Genomic DNA, 18,014 nt, shown 5'->3' with positions numbered 1-18,014 from the left:
CCTCTCGGGTCCGTCCCCCTCTCTCTGCGCTGCACGCGAGCATTGGCTCCCTCGGCTGCCATCTCCCTCCTCTGCTGCTCGTCAATCAATCTCATCGTGTATGGACAACTCTGTAGATGGGGTCAGGAAAAACCCTACCTACCCCTACCCACGTCCAGGTCCATCCGGCAGCTTCCTCCCTCCTCCCCTTCGTCGCAATAGGTGTTGTCGGTCTGGGCATGCGGGACTTTAGGGTGCAGTGCAGGACCCTCCCCGAGACCTGAAGCTGTTGCTGCCGTTGGGGGAACAAGGGCAATCGTGGAGTAGGCTAGCGAACGAACAGGAACCGGGGTGCGAGCCCAGGAGGCCGCCTACCACCCAGTGGCCGCGTGATGAGATCGGCACTAGTTTTTCTGGGCGGAACGTCGTTCAACTTCAAACAACGCTTGCTTGCGGGTAGGAGAGAGTGGGAGTGGGAAAGTGAGTGTGTGCAGAAAAAGGCTCACACATCGTCATGAAGGAGGCACTGCAGAAGAGAGACTGGGACGTTCAATTGCCGACTGTGGTTGCTGCTGGCGCCCTGCCCTGGGCGGGGAGACGACCGGGTATGCGTCAGGGCTGTATGTCCGACAGGCAAGGTGGGTTCGTTCGTTCGTTCGTTCCCCCGGCCGAGAGACTGGCTGGCGGAGGTGATTTGGATTGATTGGAGCTGATGCAGCACTTTGCACTTCCACTTGCATGCGCTGCTGCTCTTTCCTTTGAAAAGGCCTAGGTCGAGGCAATAGAATCCAGCTTGAAGATGAGGGGGGATTGTGGCAGTGAGAGTACGTATAAGTGGGAGCCAATTGGGGGAGGGCCATTGACGTCTTGCTACCAGCCATCCTGAAGAGCGTTAATCACAAGTACGGCGTGGTAAGATGCCTTGAATCACTTAGACTGGATTTTGGGAGGGGAAAGGAGCAACAAGCAGGTTGAAGGATGCAAGCAAGCAAGAGGTGTGAGCGGGAGCAGGCGCCGATTCGAAGCGGCGAACGGGCTAGCAGAGCCGAGTAAGCGGGATGGGCTGCGAGACTGCGATCCATGCCCATCGTCCGCCGGACGTCTACCATCTAAGTCGGGTGAGGTGCAATCTTCAATGAGCGGTGGCCGCGCGAGTCTGGATTGCTCGGGGAAGAGGCGGTGATGGAAAGATTCGGTGCCGACCGCACAAAGAGAATTAGAGGAGGCGGGAGCTGGTGCTGTTTATTTAGGGAACAATGAGAATAGGACAAAAGAGCGTTGGCTGGTACGGATGGATAGCTTAGTTAGTGGCCGGCAGCAATAACCAGATTCTCTGCGATAGGCAGTAACAAGTCGAGGAGATTTGACATGACATGCGATGGATGCCACGAACCATTGGGATCTGGGGGAATCAGCAGCGGAGCCAATAAACCAGCAGATTGGGGGATGCAATTCGTGAGCCTGAGCAAGATTTCAAAGTGGGAAATCCCGGATGACGGTGCTAACTCATTGCAGCAAACCGAGACACAGGCAGCCTGTTGTGTCTCCTGCCTCTCCTCTCTCCACATCTGCTTTGCAACTTGCACGCGCCCAAATCTCAGCGAGAATGGCAGAGCTCTTGGGAACGAAGGGACCGGCCGCCGCTGGAGTTGGACGACGGATTTGGGGAAGAGAAACAAAATTGTGGCAGTGCTGGCCAACCAGAGCCGTCGTGGTTGTCTCGTGTTTTTTTTTTTTTTCTCTTCTGCCCTTGACTCTGGCGGTGACATGTAGCGGGCGGCAGGGACGCAAGAGGTCAACGAGACCGTGAGACCCCCAGCCCAGCGAGATCTCAACCCGTCTCGTCTAGCAGCAGGAGCTTGATCCATCGAAATGCAAGCTTGGAAAGGACCTTGAATGCAGACTGGATGGATGCAGGGCTGGAGAGTGGGAGGCAGCTAGGAGGTGAAGGACCGGAGGGAGGGGCGTGGACGACCCTAGGGCGTACAGAGAGGTGGAGGAGGGTAAGGGGAGCTACGGAATCTCTCTCACTCACACACGCTTTCACAGTCTCACTCCCGCCGTCCTCTCTCACACGCGCTCTCTCTCTCTCTTGTGTCACCCGCTTCCATCAACCGGCAGCAGTAGCAGAAAACAAGACACAGGGCCAAGGCCCGAACCCCAAGTGGACTCTACACCCACCTCCACCCGTCCGTTACCTAGGCAGTTGACGACTTGGGGTACACACACCCATGCTTCTTACCGCATTGCTTAGGGCAGAAGAAGCGTGGGCGACCAAAGAGCCACAGCCAGGACTCGGGGAGAAGCCAAGAGGCAGCAAGGGCAGGCCGAAAAGAAATAAAGCAAAAATAAAAAGCACGGGGCAGGATGCGCCAAAACCTTGATTGGTTGTCACTGGCAAGTCACAGGAGAGCCTCCTTTGCGCCAAGAGATACTTGGATATCCAGTTCCAACGACTTCAACTTTGTGTAATTTCGCATCACCAGCCAGCGCCAGTCTATGAGCGATTTATTCAACTGTGCATTGCTGCCTTTCTGGCCCCTTCCAGCAGCGCCAACCGAGCCTCCTTCTTGCGGCCGCACGCAAGCAACGTTGTTTTCTGTGACACGCTGCTTCTCATTTCAAAACAGCAAGCCGGCTTTCTACTCCCGGCCTGGCTTAGCTAGCACCAAGGAGCCAGCAGCAACTGACTCTGTCTGCTCTGCCCTTCCCCCCCTTGGAAATGTGAGGCAGAATAAAGCATCCCGCGCTCGCTCAGTCGCCCACAGTACGGCGCACACGTTGGACTTGCTGTGTCCTCGCTGTGCCATTTCACCGCCCCTTGGCGCCGTAGATACAACTCCAAAGTCGACCTCCATCCATCTTCGCACGTCGTTGTCATCTCTTAACTCGTTTATCCTTTTTGGCACGGCATCCTCTTTTTAATCTTTGGGCTATGGTGCAGCAGGCTCCCTCTAGGCTGGAGTTGCCCGTTTGATCTCGCGCACCCCCATCCATCCATTCCTCTTCCATCCAGTCCCCCGGTGTCAGAGAACCTTTGAGAGTGAGGTAAAAAATAGCCGCGCCGTAGCCCCGTGGTCACCCCTCCCAAATCTCGTTCAAGTTGCTTTGCTTGGAATTTCCATTACCTCTTACTTACCATCCCAAGTAAGTCGATCCCAAGTCAAGCAAAGCGTCCCAGCTCATGCCATGTGATGATGTGCGGATGCCGCAATCTCCGCCACGCGCAACCAAGGCCCCCAGCCCTTCCTCGCCAAAGTCTGTCTGACTTCTGCGCTGGTGTCTCTCGTAAACATCGGGGCTGTCAGAATATTGCCAAGACCCATGATAGATATTGTTAAGACGGTCCCTTCCTGCCATCAGCCCTGACACCGTCCAAGTGTATATAAGACCCTGCCAGCGTTGAAAGTAAGGGCGTTGCAGTGCAGATCTGTTCTCAAGCTCGCTCTCACTTCTCACAATTTCCCTCTTCCTCCATCTCCTTCCTCCTTTGGATCTCGCACCTCTCTTAACTCGTCCCGAGAACCAGTCTTGCCTTGTGCATTTTCCCCAGAGACCCCCGTCTTGTATCGAGGAAAATCCGCAATCAAGAGCAATGAACGAGACCGAGCTCAAGAGCCCAATTCAGGGCGGCGGTGAACGCATCCGCTGGGACGCAGACGAGGAGGCCGGCAGGAAGGCCCATCGATCAAATCCCGACCCTGCTACTCTGCATCATGCTCGATCAAACACTTCCATGTCGATACACTCTGTCCGGTCCAGACGTAATTCGATCGATGTTGCTGCTGAGTTGCCCATCCAGTACCGCACGGTGTAAGCGCGGTTCCCCCATCTAATTGATCCCTTCCCAAGTCAAAACAAAACAAACAAAACGCGCAACCATCGTCATCGGCCTAGTGCTGATTGCAGAAAAGGTCTATTGAGATTGAGGAATACAAGTCCAAGTCCGAGGCGGTGAAGAAGGCCAAAAATGTCGCAACAGGTTCGTTGAAACACCCAAAATAGTTTTGTTGTGAGGTTTTGCAATGTTGCAGAACTAACCTTCGCGTTTCTATACAGACCTTTCGGAACTCGAATGGCACACTATCTCCGTTGAGGAGATCCTTCGTCGCCTTTCTTCTTCCCTCACCGATGGTCTCTCTCCGGATCAGATTACACGTCGCCAGGCTCACTACGGCAAGAATGCGCCCTCGCCAGCCCCTTCCCATAACACGAAGAGAATCTTCGGATACTTCTTCAAAGGCTTTGGTACTGTTCTGCTGGTGGCGTCCATCTTGGTCTTCATCGCATGGAAGCCCCTGGGTAGCCCACCGGCCGTTGCCAACTTGGCGTTGGCCATTGTGTTACTGGCTGTGTTCTTCATCCAGGCTGCGTTCAACATGTGGCAAGACTGGTCCTCATCGAGAGTCATGAACTCGATCAAGACCATGCTTCCAGACAACTGCATGGTTATCCGCGACAGCAATCAGGTCGAACTTCTCGCTGACCAGATTGTGCCCGGAGACATTCTGATCATCAAGAGTGGTAACAAATTGCCTGCTGATGTGCGTTTCCTCAAGGTGTCATCGGATGCCAAGTTTGACAGAGCTATCCTGACTGGTACGTCTTCAATGCTGTTTTGTCGGCCGACAATCGGGTTATGTAGTTCGCTAACGAAAAGAATGAAAACAGGTGAATCGGTTCCTCTCCCCGCTGCAGTCGACTCTACCGATAACAACTATCTTGAAACGCGATGCATCGGTCTTCAGGGAACGCACTGCGTCTCGGGCACCTGCACTGGTGTGGTCGTGGCCACGGGTGATAACACCATCTTTGGCCGCATCGCGAAGCTGACCAACGAGCCCAAGAAGGGACTCACCACGCTGGAACGTGAAGTCCTCCACTTTGTGCTCATCATCTGCTCCATCATGTTCCTCATGATTGTTTTGGTCTTGATCGTCTGGTAAGTACAATTGTGGCACGACGATGGCTAACTTCGTTTCGCTAATAAATCGCGCAGGGCTGCTTGGTTGAGGCGGGTATACCCCAACTGGATCAACGTGCCTAACTTGATCATCTCTTGCGTGTCTGTTGCGGTAGCTTTCATCCCTGAGGGTCTACCTGTGGCTTTAACCGCCAGTATGACCATCAGCGCCAACATGATGCGCAAGAACAAGATCCTCTGCAAGTCTCTCAAGACTGTCGAGACTCTTGGCTCGGTCTCCATCATCTGTTCCGACAAAACTGGTACCCTGACTCAGGTAAGAAAATGGTGATGCTTCGTTGAAATGAGCTGTATGCTGATACACTCCGTCGTAGAACAAAATGATTGTTACCGAATGCGCCATCGGAACGAACAAGATGACGGCCCAGTCAGCCCGGGACACTTTGGCGATCAACAAGCACTCGGCTCCGAATAACAATGCGCTGGACCAGCTCCGTGCTATCGCCGGTCTATGCAACGCTGGACAGTTCGATGCCGCCACCATGCGCCTCCCTCTCCACGAACGGGTCATTCATGGTGATGCTACAGACCAGGCTATTCTTCGCTTCTCCGAGAGTCTGGGACAGGTGGCTGAGCTCAAGCGTTGCTGGTCTACGAAGTACGAACTTGCCTTCAACAGCAAGAATAAGTACATGATTCGCGCGCTTGGTCTCTCTCATCCTGATGGGTTATCCCTTGCTTTGCCCTCGGATACTGCTTCGGTCTTCCAACCTGGTGATGTGTAAGTCGATCCAGCGAAATTGAGCTAGAGGAATAAAATGTGCTGACTTCTTTCCTCAGCCTTTTGACAATCAAGGGTGCCCCGGAGATCCTGATGAGTAGACTGAGCAACTACGTTAGTCCTTCAGGATACACCACTTCCCTCGATCCCGCAACGCGTGCCTCCATTGAAAAGATCAAGGATGAGTGGTCTGCCCAAGGCCGCAGAGTCCTGCTTCTTGCTCGCAAGGCCATTTCAAGATCAGCTCTTCCCAGCAACCCCTCCGACAGCGCGTATGAGATGGAAATCAACAACCAGGCCAAGGCAGGCCTCACCCTTGTCGGCATTGTTGGCATCGTCGATCCTCCTCGTCCTGAGATCCCCGAAGTCATGAACACTCTCCGTGGTGCCGGTATCCGTATTTTCATGGTAAGCTAGCCCTTGTCTTTCTGAGCCGGCTTCGATGCTGATGTTGTTCAGGTTACTGGAGACTTTGCCCTTACAGCCCAAGCCATCGCTGCCGAGTGTAACATCATCAGCGTCCCTCGCTCCCAAATCGACGACATTTCCGCTCTTCAGCGCAATACCACCGTCGATCCTTCTCTCAAGGGACACATTGACGACCTCGAATCCTCGCCTCGCCAAGCACTCGTACTGTCTGGTCCCGAGCTGATGACCCTCAACGATGACCAGTGGGACCAACTCGCTCAATACCAAGAGATCGTCTTCGCTCGCACAACGCCTGAGCAGAAGCTTCGCATCGTCCGTGAGCTCCAAGCACGCCACCAGATTGTCGGAATGACCGGCGATGGTGTCAACGACGCACCGTCCCTCCGCGCAGCTGACGTTGGCATTGCACTCGGCTCTGGTAGCGACATTGCTATTGAGGCTGCGGACATGGTTCTTCTCGACTCCTTTTCCAGCGTTGTCGAGGCTCTTCGCTACGGTCGTATGATGTTCGACAACCTCAAGAAGACAGTCGCGTATCTTCTACCTGCGGGTTCCTTCTCGGAATTCTGGCCTGTCATGACGAACGTTCTTTTCGGCATTCCTCAGATCCTCAGCAGTTTCCTCATGATTATCATCTGTCTTTTCACCGACGCTGCTGCCGCCATTGCAATGGCCTACGAAGCGCCTGAGGCTGACGTCTTGCTTCGCAAGCCCCGTGTACCTGGAAAGGATCGCCTTGTTGACTGGCAGCTTGTAGTCCAGGCGTATGGTCTGGTTGGCGTCCTCGAGACATTGGCAAGTTTTGCCATGTCATACTGGTATCTTGAGCGCAACGGCATTAAGTTCAACGACATCTGGTTCTCCTTCGGTAATCTGCCATCGAACATTGACCCAGACTTCTACCAGCAGAAGCTCAACGTCGCAAGTTCGATCTACTTTGTCAACTTGGTTGTCATGCAATGGTTTAACTTGCTCGCCGTGAGAACTAGACGCTTGTCATTGTTCCAGCACCCACCCATCGGAAACAAGCGCACGCAGAACTGGTACCTGTTTCCTGCCGTTTTGTTTGCGCTGGTTATGGTATTCTTCTGGCTGTACGTGCCTGAGTTCCAAAGCACTCTCGGTACGGCGATTGTTCCGGTCGAGTACTGGTTCTTGCCGATGACCTTTGGTCTGGGTATTCTACTCATTGACGAGACAAGAAAGTATGCCGTTAGGAGATGGCCGGACAGCGTCTTTGCGAAGACAGCTTGGTAGTTGGGCACTTGTGGCTTGGGATGGGAGGTTTTTCTTGTTAACTGAGCAGAGTGGAAATATTCATGTGTTGGACCATGACACATGGAGTTGATTAGAGGGGTGGGTGGTAGCTAGTCGTTTTATTACTTTGATTTGAGCAAGCGAGCCAGCGTTGACTCTGCGAGCAGTTTAATTCAATACCACATTTTTACTTCTCTTTATTCACGAACAATCACTCATCATTCATCAACCTGATATTTCCATCGTTGCCTCTGTCTTATACGCTCTTCTCATTGAACTTGAGATAGTCTATTCGCGCTTAAATGGCTCTCCCTGCCTAGGAAACACCCCTAGGACAGCCATATCTGACCCGATGTCACAACGGAAAGGTATGAGGCTGGCGCTTGAACGGTGTACTATTCATCGGCCAATTGACCGAGGTAAAAGGCGTGGCCGAGGAGCCTTGGCAGCAGATAGAGTTGTCGCAGGAGAACTCGTCAGGGCTTGGCAGTACATGTGTCGACCGATGTCATTGTTGCATTTCCGTGGATGTACTCTAAGACTAATGTCGGATCGCCAAACCTTTGTACGCAAAAAGCCAGTTCGACCGGATAATGGTGATCGAACCTGGTCGGCTTTAGTCCCTGAGCAGTGGGCAAGCATTCACACAAATTTAGCTATGCCTCGGGCAACACTTTGCTGATGCAAGCCCCGATAAAGCAGATCTGCAGTTTGTCCCAGGTAATGCTACCATCGAACTGCATTCTTTTCATCTCCACCAGGCAAAGGACATCCAGCACTTCTAATTGCACGTGAAAGAACCAATCGGGATTTCCCATAATGTGTGAAACTGGACGGACGGGATGAGTCGGCAAGTCACCGAAACATCTCTTCGCCACAAAATTGGGAACCCGTCACAATTATCGCTAACATGACAATGCCGCCTCAACCGTTATGTGCCGGCGGATGATTGACTGAATCTGCCTTCGTTAATGAGCAAATCATACAGACTGCTCACCGGATAGAATGGGACAGCACATCAAACACACAGCTCACCAATTACAATGCAGCTGCATCTGATTGGCAAGGTTTCTCGATTAGGAAAGTCAACCTGAACCACCTACCGCAACAGATTCTTTCTGCATAGGCTGGAAGTCCAGGATCAACGACATGAACAAGACAGCACTCGGTCGATAGAATTGGCGGAATGATTATCCGACCCTGAGGGCGACGCTCAACTATCAGGCAAGAAGTTCTGCCCTCCTGTCCATGCCTGTCCAAGCCAGGCTACTTGTACTTGTTTTGTCCGAGTTGGGCGTGGGCTGCATAGCTTTCGTCCAAAGTTCCTATGCTAAGTTCGCCGAAGTGCCAGACAGCAAGCCAAGTGCAGAGTAGATAAGGCAAAACGTCGCGTGAATGACTGAAAATGAGGTACATGGCGTTTTTTAGTCTGGATCATTGGCCACACAAAAGTCTCCAACGGTCAGCAATAACATCCTCACGGCGACAAATATCAGCACTAAGGCTTTCGCGTTTCAAGACGTCATGCGAGCCAACGACGGGCGCAGATTTTCGAATAAACTGCCTGTGTCCGGGGTAAATGGCCGTGCCACTCCGCATTTCAATGGTTGGGACGAAAGAAATATAAAGCCGCCATGGTGCAGGCTGGTCCCTGCTGTCAAAAGAGAATCTTTCCTAGTCTCTTTGAAACATTGCATTAGATTCGTCGGGTCTATTTGCCGGCGTTTTCAGCTCTTTCAGCATGCGTAACAACAACACCAGCTTGCCAGGAATTGAATTTGCTGGACCCACCATGGACATGGTCAACTTCTACTGGGAGAGTATGCAACAGCTGTACGCCGAGCACCACATCTTCCTAGAAATCCTCTTCACGACCAGCTGGTGGCTACGGTACCTCGTGCCATCTTGGAGGCGGGCATCGAATAGAAAGATTGTCAAACATATGAAGTATCCGTTTATTCCCTTGCTCGCTCACCTGACCTGTGGAACTCTCGCCATGATCCGTTACTATTACCTTTACTTGGCTCTCGGAGACTCTCCGGTTCCAACCCTGCTCGACCTCGCACTCAGTCTCGGGTTCACAGCCACTGGCGTGCAGCTGTCTGGCTACGTCCGAGAAGGAAATGTGCCCGTTCTGAAGGCTGCTTTCAAGGCGATGGCGTTCCAACAGGCGATCGCTACCTTCGCAGGGTACACATATGGGTCCGCGCACTGGCATCGCGCTGGCATCAAAGTGATGAACGCTTTCGTTTGGGTGCGATGGTTCAACGAGTACGGGACCGTTTTTCAAGGTTTCAGAACGTACGGGGCTCGGTTTACGGCTTCGACTGTGATTTCTCACCCGCTCTGCATGTGGGAGGGCGATTACCCCGCGGGGATGCCTGTGTATGTCGCCATGTTGTTCGCGTTCCTGGCCGTGGACAAGTGGGCAGCACGAAAACTAGACGGAAAGTGAGTTGCACTAGAAAACCATCCCGAACCGCACGCCATCCGATGATTCGCTGACCTTTTCGTTACAAGACCAGGACCCATCCCCCGCGCTCTTGCGCATTGCGGGTTTGTGACCGTGGAGAAGAAGCATCGCGACGTCGAGAAGCTGGGGATTGCGGAGAGTGAGGAGAAGACGGGCGCAAAGTTGGAGTAGATGCTGAAGATGTCGCGAAGTTGGCACACGAAGATTGAAGAAAGTTTCTGGGCGCGTTGCGGGTTTTCCCCCAAGCCACCCTCGAAAAGTCTTGGTCATAACTCTTAGAAACATTGAGCACAAGGTGGGACCTTGGTTGGAAATTGACACATCGTTTATTGTCACGTCGAATTTCTCAGAAGAATGAGAAGGATTCCGCGTTTCAAGGTTTTCATTCTTGGCTGCTCCTTGTTGAGGCAGCGTGAACATGAAGATTTTTGCTTTGGATGGATCATCACCGCATGCCAGGGTGGGCTCGGTAATCCTCCGAAGGCTGCAAAGTCCTCAGGTTGGGGCGGGTGGAATCCCGAATCTCGCATGCAGGGCCAGTCCAATCCTAAGTGCCGCTTTGCTAAAGGCACAAGCTACATCGGGGAATGCCAGCCGCGAAAGGGGCGAACGGTCAAACCTGAAAACGAAGCCGATCGGCTCTTTCGTCGCGCCTGTTGCAACCCACCAGGGGTGCCCCTTTGGGCGGATGAACACGAGGGCGCCTCTGAGACTTAAATGCTTTGGGCTACCGCCCAAACGAAATGAGGTCACTGCTCAGAGTTTTTCAAGGAAGGGGACGTGCCATCTCTTTTATACGTTATGCCGCTGTCATTCTCGCTGTTCCAGACGGGATAGCAGTCGTCATTTGGCTTACGCCGTTATCCCCGTTGGCGTGCTTCGCGAGTCAGCCATGTGTTCGTGACGTGGGGGTTCTCTGCCCGGTCGTGCACAATTCGACAATCCACTGATATGAGTGATATCGGACCTTAGGGCGCCTCTTGGCCTACCTTCGGGCCTTGGCGACCGCTACCTGCCGTCTTGGCTGTGCTTGTTTTTCGCCGCATTCCATGGCGTTGTCTCTGTGCTGAGTGACAGCTTTCAACGACATTTCATCTGATGCGGAAGCGCGATATGCCGCGCTGTGGGGATGACTGCGACTGTGTTTCCTTCACCGAATCATCCAGTGCATCCGAATAAACATGAAAGCCTGCATTGAGGCTCGTACGATTGGATCTATCCGTAGGTAAAGGTAAGGTATTTTGGCCACCGACCGCCCGCGGCTGCGACCCCTTATCCCGCCCGCCCCAATTGCCGACTCCGCAGCTGTGAGTAACGGCGAGAGGGATTAAACGCAAGCGGGCGGAACCCAGGAGGAGCAATTGCGAACGAGGCGACGAATGGGTGGAACGACAATTCGTCTGAGCGTCTCCACGAAGGAGACCTGATGAAGCTATCGCCGTTACGCAGACGGGAAGGGTGTGGCCCTCTCCGCCCTCTCTCGGTCGACTTCCGCCCCTAGCCCTGGCCGACTCACCCGGTCACACACAACACTTGGGAACGGCGCGCGTTCGGCATTGACGACACTGGCCCGCTCCCAGGAGCCTCTCTCTCCTCTGGCAGCCCCTTCCAGCCCTCCAGCCTCCGGACCTTCTACCTCAGGCTTCTCCTCCTCCTCAACGTTTCTCCATCTTTCGGCCCTCCACACCGGGCACTGGCCAGCCCTTGGGGCGGGTTCCCTTACACACGGAGAAGTAAGCTGCTTTGGATTATGAATCTGGCTTTGCGGCCAGAATCCCGCGGGGTCTCCGCAACTCACCCCACAAGGGTCGGTATGAGATGAACGCGCTCGCTCTCGCTGAAATTCTTTAAGAGAGACGCCCGTCTCTCGCCCTCGACGCGGTCTGTTCATCGGCTCTCTATCCAACCCTCGACGACCGTCTGTTGCCCTCTCGTCTATACACCGGCTGTACTTCCCTTTCCCTTTCACTAGAGTTCGGGCAACCTCCGTGCATACACAACACCAGCCGTCGACAATGGGCGCATCATTCTTCGGCCTCACAGGCAACGGCCTGACCATACTTCAGCTCGCGCTGATTGTGTGCCCGTCTTTCATCCTCTTCGGTTACAACCAGGCCGGCCTTGGTGGTCTGCTTACTACCGAGGATTGGGTCAAGACTTTCCCCGAGATCGACACCGTTAACACCACCGGCGCCACCAAGAACAAGAACTCCACCCTTCAGGGCTTCGTCGTCGCTACCTTCACTATTGGCGCTCTTATTGGCTCCCTGTCCTGCTCTTGGTCTGGCGACAAGTTTGGCCGCCGCAACGTCATCTTCTTTGCCGGTCTCTGCTCTCTCATCGGCGAGGTTCTCGAGTGCTCCGCCTTCTCTCTCGCCCAGCTCATCGTCGGCCGTATTATCGTTGGTCTCGCTATCGGCCAGCTGTCCTCCATCGTTCCTGTCTGGCAGTCTGAGACTTCCGGCGCCAAGAACCGTGGTCGCCATGTCGTCCTTACTGGTCTCTTCACCTGTGTTGGCTACGTCCTGGAGAGCTGGATCAACCTCGGTTTCTGGGAGTTCAAGACTGGCCCCGTTACCTGGCGCGCTCCCATCGCTATTGCCATTCTATTCTCCCTGATCCTGATGGGCAGCATCTACTTCCTGCCTGAGTCGCCTCGTTGGCTCGTCATGAAGCAAAAGTCCGCGGAGGCCCGTACCATCATCGCTGCCCTCCGTGGACTTGAGGAGGACTCCCTTGAAGTCCAGGCCGAGGTTGCTGGCATTGAGCACTCCCTCGAGGAGACCACCCAGAACGCTGCCAAGCTTACCGACATGCTCAAGATGGGTGATGATAAGCTCCTCTACCGCTTCGGTCTCTGCATCCTCCTCCAGTTCTATCAGCAGATGTCTGGCTCCAACTTGGTCTCCGTCTACGCGCCTATCCTGTTCCAGCAGAACCTTGGCATGAAGAGCGAGGCTTCGCGCGCTTTGGCCGGTGGTGCCCTCACCTGGAAGTTCCTGTCTTCCTTCGTTGCCTTCTTCACCATCGATCGCTTCGGTCGCCGTGTCGTCTTCATTCTCAGCGGTGTTGGTATGGCGCTCTGCATGATGTCTCTAGCCATCACCACTTCTTTCCCCAAGGACAACACCGCCGCTCAGATTGCCGCCGGCTGCTTCATCTACCTGTTCAACACTTTCGTGCCTATCGGTTTCTTGGGTGCCAACTTCCTGTACTGTACTGAGGTTGCTCCCATCCGTCTCCGCATGGCCATGTCATCCATCTCCACCGCCAACCACTGGCTCTGGTAAGTTGCACCCGACTCAAATCGATCACAAAAGATCCATCAACTAACGCGTTGTCTCAGGAACTTCATCGTCGTCATGGTTACCCCTGTCGCCCTCAACACCATCGGCTACCAGTACTACATCGTTTACGCTGTCATCTCTGCTTGCATCCCCGTCTCCGTTTACTTCCTGTACCCCGAGACCATGGGCCGCAACTTGGAGGAGATCGACCTGCTCTTCCGCGAGTCTCCTTCCGTATTCGCTACCGTTCGCTTCGCCAAGAACCGCCCTGTCGCCATGCCCCAGGAGTTCGAGAGCGAGAAGCCCAACGACAAGGCAGACCACGTCGACCAGAAGCCTCTTGAGGATTCTGCATAACCGTACATAATGAAGTAATCTATGGGTTGGGGTTTGTGCAGGTCACCCCAGGAAAAGTTATCTAGCATAAGCAAGCGGAAGTGATTTTAGCGAATGGAATGAGAAGTACCGACCATGGTACGAATGATACCACATCATGATTGTCTTGAAAACGAGGTTTCGATATCTTGCCAATGTGTAGATTTTGTGACAACTGCGAACACACGTCTGTTTTGGACACCACCTGGCCTCATGGTATAAGTCCCAATGCACTGCCAAGCACGTATCTGGCCCAGAATGACTGTGAAGGAACCGATTTTGACGCTTTTCACGGTCCAATGACATGTTTCGTTTGAATGGGATCCATCGCAGACCTAGTCACCCACGTGCTGCATCATTTCGGCGAGCTTCCCGGCCCACATTGCACCCATGCCCGACATGACCATCCTTGGCAATGGAGTCCTCCAGGTAGTTGAAACCAACAGACTAAAATTACACCCAGCGTCGCATCGCACGTCGTTTGTTTCTTGCCCCGAACTTTGGGTCAATGTGACGTTCTGGCGTCGAAACATTACGGATGCGTTCCATTGTCAGATCTAAATATGATTGTCGAGGACCCTGCGGTACCCTTGCTTCAGCTGCCCTTGGTGAACACGCCAAGCCGTCACGTAGTGTTGTATTCAATATCCCAATGATAGCTGGGGCCATGATCAAGGACGAATTTGCTGAGAGGGGGTGTATTACTACTTTAATTCCGCAGAATGTGTTGCTAATTGTGTTGCGCCAAATGGCTGGACACTGGTTGTGGATAACAAGTTTCACGCCTCGAGTACTGGAGCAAGACTGCGAATGTCTGGGCTCATGGCCATTTGTACTACATAGAAAACAGGCAATGTCTCAACGACACCACGACTTCTTGGCAGGAAACATCGGCCGGCTTGTCTACCCTAGGCTAAGATATTGAAAATGTCGTTTGCGACGAAACGTTTTTGAAGTGACATCAGTCTTAATTTTAATAATCAAGCCCCATGCAGGCCTCAACTACAGCGGGTAAAGGAACGAAAAGAAAGAAAGAAAAGAAACACAGCTGACGTCGATCCCAGTGAACCTAGGGCTTCATCTAGGTGATGTTTATGTAGCATTTCCCGTAAAACAGGTAAGACCTCGAACAAGGTCTGAGGGTCAAGCCATGATAGGATTCAAGCTTTCAATCTCAGGCCAGACGTAAGATCCATCAGTCAATGAAATTTCGGGCCAGTACATGCGGACTAGAATACGGTCAAACAAGGAATCACAATCGATGGGATATGAGGTCTTACCAGTGAGAGATGCCTTGTTAGCAACAGGTAACCAATTTCCAGTCCAATTGGCCGGGGGTGGAATGTCAGCACTCTGCAAGAGAACTTGAAATGTATCATCTTCGCCGCCAGCCGCAGTCGGCCCATATACCTGACCACCTTCAAGGTACTGCAAAGTCTAGGTCTTGGATCCGATGCTGTACCGACTGATGCCATTCGGTACAAGTCTGAGCAACGCATCGTAAGAGCCAATGTTCCAAAAGCCCAGACTCTACACGCCTGGCTTTTCAAAGAAGGTGATAATCATAGACTGAGTGGAGAAATCAATGGTTCCGCTAGGCATCGGGTGATTAGGCAGGAGTGCAAGCTTCTGGGTCTGGAGATACCCAATACCAGAGGCAGCTTGTGCAGCACAATGTGTTCCGTAATTGCCCTGGTAGGAGGGAATGGGTACCGTCCAGTTATTACCCAGCTGTACGATGTGCGCTGGGTCGGCCAAGTCCGCTTCGATGGAGTAGCGTGCGATGGACGCAGCGTTTAAAATATCGACGTCTGGGTTGGCAGTATAAGTTCCGTTTCCAATGCCTGCTTGTGCGAGAATGGTGTTCACACGTTCTCGGTCTGAGACAGTCTGGGGAGGGTTGTAAGGCAACAAGCTGGCGGCAAACTGAAGCACACTCTGGGGATTGGTGATGTTAGGTGTGATGATTCTTGCAAGAGACGGCACAGTGGTCTCCGCCGAGAGATCAGTCGTCCCGACCGTGGAGGCATCTTGAAGTGAATGGAGCCGGTCTAATTCTTCCGTCGTGTTGGAATTGATGCCAATGCGGATAGCGACAGAGGCGTATGCGGTCGAAATATTGATAAGGTTACCATTCGCAAGGCCTACTTCACTTACGGCGTCGCGCTTGAGACGATAAGTTCCGGCGGTGTTTCCATTTACATTGCTTATTTCTGCGATTGCGTTTCCATAGCTGAAGGTAACCAGTCAGTAACCACCCGATTCAGGAAACCAAACCTTCCCAGCAAACTTACAAGTTCCAGATGAGATAGCTCCAGTAACGGTCATCAAATTCGGGTACACCCAGAAGGACGTCTGCTTCAGATAGATCGAGCACTCCAAACGAGTAAAGAACATCGACATTGACTGCCACGATAGAGTTCGTCTCAGGGGTTGGAAACTCTCGCGTGTGCAAGTACTGATTGGCTGGTGATGATTGCGAAAAGATCCTGAGAATGGCAGTCTGGGAAACTGGGGCGGCAGTGAACTTATTGATGCGTTAGCTAAGCCCCCATGTTAGAGGCGTGTTGTGTCTTACGATTAAAGACCAAGCAGTTGCCTCTAGAGTTCCGTCCACAGCATCATCAACGTTGATGATAGTTGCAGATGAGTTGGGCTCTAGATCCACGGTGGCGTTGAGGTCGATTCGTACAATGGGATTTTCATCCGGAATCTTGACTTGGGCATGCGCAGCAGCAGCGTATAGCAGAATAATAGCGACTGAGTGCAACATATGGAATGACTAGATTGATGGAACGAGTGGTATGACTTGCAAAACGAATAGCGGATGAAACAGCAACTGCATTTGACATCAGGAAACACTTCAAGTTAAATAGTAATTGAGAATTTGCCTGCATCAGATAACTGAAGTTTAACATCAGCTTATAAGCTTTCATCTGGATGCCGTTTAGAGAATTCTGCTTGTTGATAATAGGAGTTGTGTAGAGGTTAACGTATTCGTTATCGTCTAGACACCTGATTGGCTAAATGATACGAGCGCTTGGTAGATAGACGAGTTGAAATAAGTTTTAGCTCCGCAGTGCAGCTTGGACCACTAGGCAGCTGGACATGGGCTATCTGGTGCAAGGGTCACGAGGCCCCAGATACAATGACAAGAGGAACTTCCAAGGCCCTTGATGTGGCTAGTCCTGTTGAACAGTAGGGCTCAATTGACACATCACAGCCCCATCATACCCATCAGTGTATGTGGGAGGCTGAGCAACTCTAACTGCCTTGAATGCACAGCCCCACCTACAGGACGGGGCGTTGAACTTGCTGCGGCTCGGCTCCCAGGTATGTTTTTGATTGTTTCTTAAAACTGCCCTTGCTGTTCAAATAAAAACTGAGCATGGAGCTTCAGAGTATCCTGATATTACGCACATCTCTGTTCAAAGCGAGGTTGCTCTGACAAGCTTACCTGGGAAACTGATTGGACCGCGTATATAGCTTTAGCAAGACAGAGATATGCGGACTAACTACGGAATGCTAGCTTGTTCTCGCAAACACTTGGTTGCGCTAGAACATTGGTTTCGAAGCCTCAACAACGGGGTTTGTGTCTCTGGTCACCGGAACTGCACCACAATGGCGAAGCGTAACTAAACAGCCATCCACAGGAAAGGCGAACCATCTTCCTCCACTCCAGGAGTACACATCAGCAAGAGTAAACTTCATATATGATTCATTCTCATACACTAGATTCAATGGATCAAACCAAGTGAGACCCCGGCCGTAGGTCGTGTCTAGACGACCCCTGTTGGTATTCTGAGTGGAAATGACGGCCTTGCATCAGCCCATCTTGGCGGTGCTTGCGTGGATCAAGAATTGGCGGAGAATTTCCTAAACGCCGTCGGAAGTCAGAAATTGACTCGAGTCGCTTGTCGACGGATGATAAATAGGTAGGGATAAAATCGATGTGTAGTGTTTCGAATGAGAACGAGGGAGGAAATGCCAATTGATGTGTTCATAAAGACGAAGAAACCCCTATGGCAACAGACACAAGAACCTTTTTGAATGAACTTTCCCTGTATATGAGACCAAATTCCCACTCAAGTTCTTGACTTCGTGAAAAGCTAATGGAACAACAGATCCAGCTGCTTTGAGCCAGTTCGAGTTTGACCGCCCTGTGAGTTATACACTCATGTTGGGGCCAATACACGTGGAAAGCCAAACCCATGCATACTTATTAGCATTAGCTGCATAGGCGGTAGTCATCCCGCCAAGGTCATTAAATCCGAGAGAACGCGGCCGAAAGGCTGTCACCCAATAAATGTTGCATACAAATGGGACCTTGCATACGTAGAGAGGGATGGACCGTTGGTTGCTCCGCAAAGGTTGCAGGCCGCCAGTCTTACACGCAGTACCACTAGCCCTCAATGCGGAAGGCGGAAACCGATATCAAGCGCCGAGGGTAACATTGACAGGGTAGATTTTCAGGGGTACTACAGCTTGTAAGCACCAGTGACTTCCAGC

The 18,014-nt window shown here is 52.4% G+C and overlaps 4 protein-coding genes across 4 annotated transcripts; 3 read left to right on the top strand and 1 right to left on the bottom strand.

The window, feature by feature from the left end:
* Positions 1 to 3,574: 3,574 nt before the first annotated feature.
* On the top strand, positions 3,575 to 7,370 carry GCG54_00010598 (Sodium/potassium-transporting ATPase subunit alpha-A; the record flags this gene model as incomplete). The annotated part of the gene is made up of 8 exons (XM_045410518.1): positions 3,575 to 3,792; positions 3,894 to 3,961; positions 4,039 to 4,578; positions 4,651 to 4,921; positions 4,979 to 5,219; positions 5,278 to 5,684; positions 5,744 to 6,092; positions 6,144 to 7,370. 8 exons carry the CDS (start codon positions 3,575 to 3,577, stop codon positions 7,368 to 7,370), a joined length of 3,321 nt encoding a protein of 1,106 aa, XP_045258086.1.
* A 1,741-nt stretch (positions 7,371 to 9,111) lies between these two features.
* Positions 9,112 to 10,014, top strand: GCG54_00010597 (uncharacterized protein; the record flags this gene model as incomplete). Its single annotated transcript, XM_045410517.1, has 2 exons — positions 9,112 to 9,821; positions 9,891 to 10,014. The coding sequence occupies 2 exons, from the start codon at positions 9,112 to 9,114 to the stop codon at positions 10,012 to 10,014; spliced, it is 834 nt and encodes a 277-aa protein (XP_045258085.1).
* Positions 10,015 to 11,858: 1,844 nt separating this feature from the next.
* On the top strand, positions 11,859 to 13,487 carry GCG54_00010596 (Sugar transporter STL1; the record flags this gene model as incomplete). The annotated part of the gene is made up of 2 exons (XM_045410516.1): positions 11,859 to 13,129; positions 13,190 to 13,487. The coding sequence occupies 2 exons, from the start codon at positions 11,859 to 11,861 to the stop codon at positions 13,485 to 13,487; spliced, it is 1,569 nt and encodes a 522-aa protein (XP_045258084.1).
* Positions 13,488 to 15,035: 1,548 nt separating this feature from the next.
* On the bottom strand, positions 15,036 to 16,278 carry GCG54_00010595 (uncharacterized protein; the record flags this gene model as incomplete). The annotated part of the gene is made up of 3 exons (XM_045410515.1): positions 15,036 to 15,738; positions 15,800 to 16,032; positions 16,084 to 16,278. 3 exons carry the CDS (start codon positions 16,276 to 16,278, stop codon positions 15,036 to 15,038), a joined length of 1,131 nt encoding a protein of 376 aa, XP_045258083.1.
* Between the last annotated feature and the right edge of the window lie 1,736 nt (positions 16,279 to 18,014).

The sequence above is a fragment of the Colletotrichum gloeosporioides genome, assembly GCF_011800055.1.
Source record: "Colletotrichum gloeosporioides strain Lc1 chromosome Unknown consensus_89, whole genome shotgun sequence".
Classification (NCBI taxonomy): Eukaryota; Fungi; Ascomycota; class Sordariomycetes; order Glomerellales; family Glomerellaceae; genus Colletotrichum; species Colletotrichum gloeosporioides.
Note: the sequence above shows the minus strand (reverse complement) of the source record. Positions and strands in the feature narration are given on the sequence as shown.